This window comes from Microtus ochrogaster, chromosome 6, assembly GCF_000317375.1.
Source record: "Microtus ochrogaster isolate Prairie Vole_2 chromosome 6, MicOch1.0, whole genome shotgun sequence".
Lineage (NCBI taxonomy): Eukaryota > Metazoa > Chordata > Mammalia > Rodentia > Cricetidae > Microtus > Microtus ochrogaster.
This window is the reverse complement of record NC_022013.1, coordinates 65,506,849-65,513,758: the sequence shown is the minus strand read 5'-3', so window position 1 is coordinate 65,513,758 and position 6,910 is coordinate 65,506,849. Positions and strand designations below refer to the sequence as shown.

The 6,910-nt window shown below is 40.8% G+C and overlaps 1 protein-coding gene across 2 annotated transcripts in view; it reads left to right on the top strand.

Moving 5' to 3' along the window:
- Nek4 (NIMA related kinase 4) overlaps positions 1 to 6,910 on the top strand; it is a 52,908-nt gene that overhangs the window by 42,296 nt on the left and 3,702 nt on the right. The window contains exons 13-14 of one of the 2 annotated variants that reach the window (XM_013346919.2): positions 307 to 509; positions 3,626 to 3,762. In XM_013346919.2, the coding sequence (XP_013202373.1) occupies positions 307 to 509; positions 3,626 to 3,762 (340 nt within the window). The remainder of the gene's footprint in view (positions 1 to 306; positions 510 to 3,625; positions 3,763 to 6,910) is intronic. The other variant, XM_026779812.1, reaches the window with a different exon arrangement.

Here is a 6,910-nt window from a genome sequence, read left to right as displayed (position 1 = left end):
CCAGAAGAGGGTATCAGGTCCTATTACAGATGGTTGTGAGCCACCATGTAGGTGCTGGTAATTGAACTCAGGACCTCCAGAAGAACAGCCAGTGCTCTTAACCACTGAGCCATCTCAACAGTCCCCCCTGTAGCTGATTTTTGTCTTTTACAAGATTCTAGTTGCTGTAGAAGGGTCAATCTGCGAGACAGCCAGCACAAGAGCATTTGTAAGCTGAACTCCCTAAGGGTCATTTCACATCTGTCTAGCTTTTGTCGTGAAGTCAAGTAAATATTAAGGAGCCTCCCTTTCCCCCTCCCCCCAAAGGAAAAGTCATACGAATGAAATGAGTGACTTGGTACAGCTGATGACTCAGACTCTTAAGCTGGATTCTAAAGAGAGCTGTGAAGATCTCCCGGTGCTAAACCCAGTGCCAGAATTCAGACTTCATGGGAAGTATCGTGACACGCTGGTACTTCACGGCAAAGTTGCAGAAGACGCGGAGCTTCACTGCAAAGAGCTGCCTTCAGGTGACTAGTTTATTTTTGTTTTGCTTTGTTTTGTTTTTGAAACAGGGTTTTTCTGTGTAACACTCCTGGCTGTCCTGGAACTCACTCTGTAGACCAGGCTGGCCTTGAACTCACAGAGATCCACCTGCCTCTGTCTCCTGAGTACTAGGATTAAATGTGTGCACCACCACCACCCAGGTAGTTTATTCTTTTACATCAGCGTAGCAAATGCAGTTATTGGAGAACAAGGCTAATGCTGTAAGTTGTTTTTGATTTTAGTTTTTTGTTTGGATAGCTATATATAGTCAGTAGATACATTTCAAAGTTTCATGAAAATATATGTCTTTACATTTTGGTTTTATGAGACAATTTCTCATGTAGCTCAGGTTGCCATTAAACTTGCTTGTGACTGAGGACACCTTTGAACCCTGATCTTCTGTCCCCAGCCTCTCTAGTGCTGAAATTTGTGGATATGTGCGGTGCAGTACAGTGCCATGGAGATCAGAGGCACTGGATTCCAAGAAGAGGGCTTCTGATTCCCTGAAGTTAGGGTTACAGATGGTTGTGAGACACCTGGTGTGGGTACTAGGATTGAATCCAGGTCCTCTAGCAACAAGTACTTTTTTTTTTTTAAGATTTATTTATTTTATATACAAGTATTCTGCTTGCGTATCTACAGGTCAGAAGAGGGCACCAGATCTCATTACAGGTGGTTGTGAGCCACCACGTGGGTGCTGGGAATTGAACTCAGGACCTCTGGAAGAGCAGCCAGTGCTCTTAACCTCTGAACAATTTCTCCAAGCCATTTCTCCAGCCCCTTGAAAACTGATTTTTAAAAGTAACTGTAAACAATAAGCCTTATAACATTGCAAAAAATATTAGATCTTTTAAGTGGATTTTCTTCAAGTTATAGAATTCTTAATTGTTCATTCTTTTAGTTTTTTTTTTTTTTAGATTTTGGAAATGATAGCATGAAGCTTAATGACTAATTTTTAGTCATTAAAACACTAGATGTGAAACTCAGTTGCAGACCCTTACCTAACATGTACCAGGCTCTAGGTTCCATTCATCCCTAGCACCCCAAAAACTATTTGTTTTCTTTGAGACAGGGTTTCTTTTTAGCTTTGGAGCCTGTCTGGAACTAGCTCTGTAGACCAGGCTGGCCTCAAACTCACAGAGATCCGCCTGCCACTGCATTTGAGTGCTGGGATTAAAGGTGTGCACTACCACTGTCCAGCTCAAAAATGAATTTTTTAAAAACTAAAATATAGGGGCTGGAGAGATGGCTCAGCAGTTTAGAGCACTGGCTGCTCTTCCAGGGGACCTGGATTCAATTCCTAGCAACCACTTGGCAGTTGATAGGGGTTCCAGTCCCAGGGGCTCTAAGGCCCTCTCCTGGTCTCTGTGGGCACTGCATACATGGTGCAGAGACATACATTCAGGCAAACACCCATACACATTCAGGCAAAAACCATAAGGTTTTTTTAGAAACTGTTGGACCCTGAAGTCCAACTACCAGGAAGAGTTGCCCCAAGAGACCATCTCTCACACCACAGTTGATGTAAAAGCATGAGGATTTTATTAATTCTGTTGCGACAGGGTCTTTCAGCATTCGAGAAGCCAGAAAAACCTCTAATGGCTGGTCCAGGCTACTTTTAAAGCAAAAAGCCACAGAAACAAGGGGGAGTCTGGGGGTTGTTCTTCAACTATTATGATTGGCTTATTCAAAGGGCTATTGCCAAATATTGGCTGGAGAGCGGTTGCCAGATCAGATGAGGTAAGATGAAGCATTTGAGGGTTACTTTGACCCTTTCCCAGGGACTGAGTCAAACACCAGGAACTGAGTCAACACCTAAGGGTTATCTTGCCCCTATTCCAATAACTGAGTTCTATTTGGAGAACACTCACAAGGACTCAGGGAGATGGAAAGTTCCCAACATTTCAGTACTTGCACGTGTAGTTGTTAGGTCCTTGGTTCCCAGGGGAGGGGGAGCACTGCTGCTGAGAGGCCTCAGCTTAAAGTTCTACAAAACTAAAGTATATAAATAAGCTAGACAAGGTTGCTCATGCCTATGATTACTGTGTTTAGCAGGCCAAGGCAGGAGTATCACTTAGAATTAGCAGCCTGCCTGGGTGACAGACTTAAGACTCTGACTCAAACAAAAAATAAATAAATAACATGATATAACCTAACCGGGCAGTGGTGGTGCATGCCTTTAATGCCAGCCCTCAGGAGGCAGGCGGATCACTGTAAATCTGAGGCCCTAGTTTATAAAGTGAGCTCCAGACAGCCAGGGCTACTTAAAGAAACCCTGTCTGGAAGAAACAAAACAAGCAAACATGATAATAAAATAGACATGGTGAGGAAGTGAATCCAAGACTATCTGACGTGAGGAAGGCGGCCAGTGACTGGAAGGGAGGCTTGCAGAGCTCTAAGAGGTAATTATGATCAAAGTGTAGTAATATATACAGATGTCATAATGAAACAGTATTGTATGTCAACCAACAAATTTTAAAAATAGCTGGGCAGTGGTCGCACATGCCTTTAATCCCAGCAGGTAGGTCTCTGTGAGTTCAAGGCCAGCCTGGTCTACAAGAGCTAGTTCCAGGACAGGCTCCAAAGCTACAGAGAAACCCTGTCTTGAAAAACCAAAAATAAATAAATAATAAAATAAAACAAACACAAAAAAGTGTATTATTTATTTTTTGATACTTTGGGTTATTTCTTTTGGTTTTTTTGTTGTTGTTTTTGCTGTTTTGTTTTGGAAATATGGTCTCTCTATATGGCTCCAGCTGTCCTGGAGTTTATTATGTAGTCCAGACTGGCTTTAATTCTATGGTCTTCCTGCCTCTGCCTCCTGATAGCTGGGATTGAAGGCATGTGTCTCCATGCCCAGCTCAGCAAAAGGTATATAAATGGAGTCATTAAGCCAAATTCTTATTGATGTGAAAATAATTGCAACAGGATTTTTAGAGATTGTATTGTTTTTGCTGTGGTGGTATTTTAGAGATTGTATTGTTTTTGCTGTAGTGGTATTTTAGAGATTGTATTGTTTTTGCTGTGGTGGTATTTTAGAGATTGTATTGTTTTTGCTGTAGTGTATTTATTTTCCCTGTTTTTGTTGCTGCACATTTAGCTGTCATACCAGGTTCTGAGAAGATCAGGAGAATAGTTGAAGTCTTGAGAGCTGATGTAATCCAGGGTCTGGGGATTCAGCTTCTAGAGCAGGTGTATGACCTTTTGGAGGAGGAGGAAGATGAATTGGAGAGAGAGGTAAGGGGCTTAGGCTGTGTCAAGCTGCTTGCATTATAGAATTTTAAATGTAGTTTATGTACCATTCATCTTGCCTATTTGAAGTGTATATTTCAGTAGTTTTCCATGTTCGGTCATCACAAGTAGTGTTTGAACATTTTCACTGTTCCCCACAGAAACCTTAGGCCACTAGTAATGTCCCCCATTGTCTGCTGAGTCCCCACCTACCCCTAAGCAAAGAACAAATGGTTCTCTCTTCAGATATTTGCATATATTTCCTATTCTGAACAATTTGTATAAGTGGAATCTCATACAAGTGATCCTTGTGTTTTGCTTCTCTCCATGTAGTAGTTTGAAGAGTTATCCATGTTATAACATGTACCAATACTTCAGTCTTTTTCATGGCCAAACATATTACCCTGGGAGTTTTGTTTATTCATCAGTTGATGGATATTTGTGTGGTTTCCATTGTTTTTAACTCCTCTGAACACTCATGGGCAAGTTTTTGTGAGGCTCCACTCTTCTTGGATTTATGAATTTCCTTTAGGAGTAAAATTGTTTGATCATACAATAGCTATATTGAAATGTTAGAGCAATTTCCAGAATGTTTCCTAAAGTAACTACACCATTTTATATTCTCACTAGCTGTATATAAGGTAAGACTCTGCTTATCCATACCCTTGGCAATTCTTGTTATTGTCTGCTTAGTTATAGCCTTCATTGGATATAAAATGGTATTCATTATGTTTGGTTTATATTTCCCTAATGACTAATAATGTTGTGTATATTTTCATATATTCCTAACAATTTGCTTTTTTTTTTTTTTTTGAGAAATGTTTATTTCAAACTTGGGCTATTAACCTTTAGGGGGCTGGAAAAGCCAGGAAGTGGTGGCACATGCCTTTAATCCCAGCACTCAGGAGGCAGAGGCCGGTGGATCTCTGTGAGTTTGGGGCCAACCTGGTCTATAAGAGCAAGTTCCAGAAAAAAAAAAAAAAAGAGCAAGTTCCAGGACAGGCTCCAAAGCTACAGAGAAACCTGGTCTCAAAAAACCAAAAAAACAAAACTAAAAAACCTTTAGGGGGATGGAGAAATGGCTCAACAGTTAAGAGCACTGCCTGCTCTTCCAAAGGTCCTGAGTTCAATTCCCAGCAACTACATGGTGGCTCACAGCCATCTGTAATGAGATCTGGTGCCCTCTAGAGGAAGAGACCTGTCGGTCATCCTCATCAACTTAGACCATGAAACCCAGTATGGACAAGTTCAAACAGGACCACCATATACAGGCTGCCCATACATGCTTCAGCATTGCCAGGGTATAAATATCACTTTTTTCTATTAACCTTTAAATTGTCCAATTTTTATATATTCTGGATACAAGTCTCTCATCAGATGTAAGATTTGTAAATGTTTCTCCTAATATACGGCAATGTTTGATTCAATTCTTATACTACGAGCCTATACAGATTTTCTGATTCTTTGTGAGTCAGTTTGATAGGTTGTTTATTTCTTGGACTTTCTCAGTTTCAACTAGTTTATGCAGTTGGTTGCCATATAATCATTTATAGTTTTTACAATATTTTATTTGTATAGAATTGAAAGTAATAGTTCCATTTTAATTTCTAATTTTTATATTCTGAATCTTCTCTCTTGCTTAATCTGTTTAAAACTTTGTAAACTTTTAGTAGCACATAATTATTAGTATCAAGTTCTCAGAAGGCTGTGGCAGAAGAGGAGGGCACTCAATTCCCAGTGTTTCAAACCAGCTGGGAGATACAGAGATCTGTCTGAGAGACAGGATGAGTGGGCAGGGGTTGTCGGGGTATTTGGCTGGAGGAGAAGAGGACTGAGGTAGTCGTCTCTGGTTTTCTTGGGATGCTGTGCCATGTGTCTGGAACAAGGTGATTGAAGCCCCATTTTTTTTTAGTGTGGCTGAACCCACAGTTGAATCCCTGTCCAAGAGGCTCTGCTAGGCAGAGAGGAGCTCTTGCTTCTCGGCTGAACTCTCCTGAATTTTAGCTTGAGTTTCGCAGCAGGATGACAGACATGGTGATGTCCTGCTTCTCTCAGAAAGATCACCTTTCACCTGGCAGCAAGGAGGCCTATGTGAAGGTTTGATGGCTATTGACTGATTCACATACTAAGACTCATTGTTCCTACCAAATTTTGTTAGATGTTCTTTTTAAAACTATTTTTATTGAGCTGTGACTTTTTTATATGTATGGCTGTTTCACCTGCATGTATGTAGATAGACCTGCTGCCCTTGGAGACTGGAAGAGGACATTGGATCCCCTGGAACTGGAATTACAAATGGTTGTGTGTTGACTGGGAATTAAACCCAGGTCCTCTGGAAAAGCAGCTCTTAACTACTGAACCAATTTCCAGCCCTTATTAAATATTCTTGGATGAATTTTTTTAAATAAATCCTTTAAATTTTTTTGTTTGTTCTTTAAAAAAATTGAGAGCCAGGCAGTAGAGGCACAACCTTTAATCTTCACACTCAGGAGTCCAAGGCAAACAGATCTGTGTGTGAGTTCAAGGCCAGCCTGGTTTACGGAGCTAGTTCCAAGACAGCCAGGGCTACACAAAGAAACCCTATGTTAAAAAAAAAAATTTAGATTTAATTTTTATGTGTATGAATGTTCTGTTTGCATGTTTGTCTGTGGGTCATGTTCATGCCTACTGCCCATCAAGGTCAGAAGAGGTATTTGGTCCCCAGGGCTGGATTTATTTAGGGACAGTCGTGAGCTACCATGTGGTGCCTAAAACTGAACACAGGTTCTCTGCAGGGACGAGTGCTCCTAACTGCGGAGTCACCTCTCCAGCCCCTATCTTTATAAAAATTACATTAATTTAATGTGTGTGCATGTGAGAATATATATGCTTGCATGTGCATACATATATGCATACATACTATGGCAAACATGGAGAGTAAAGGACAATTCTAGAGAGTTGGCTCTCCTTGCACTCTGGTTTGTGGGGATTGAATGCAATACAAAGAGTCATCAGGCTTCAGTGGCAAGTGTCTTTACCCACTGAGTCACCTAACCAACCCTTGAATAAATATTCCATCATTCATTCTATGCTTATTCTCCAGACCCCACATTGTCATTTTTCAGTTGACCACGTGTTCGATAAAATAGCACTTGAAACCAGGTAGTGGTGTCGC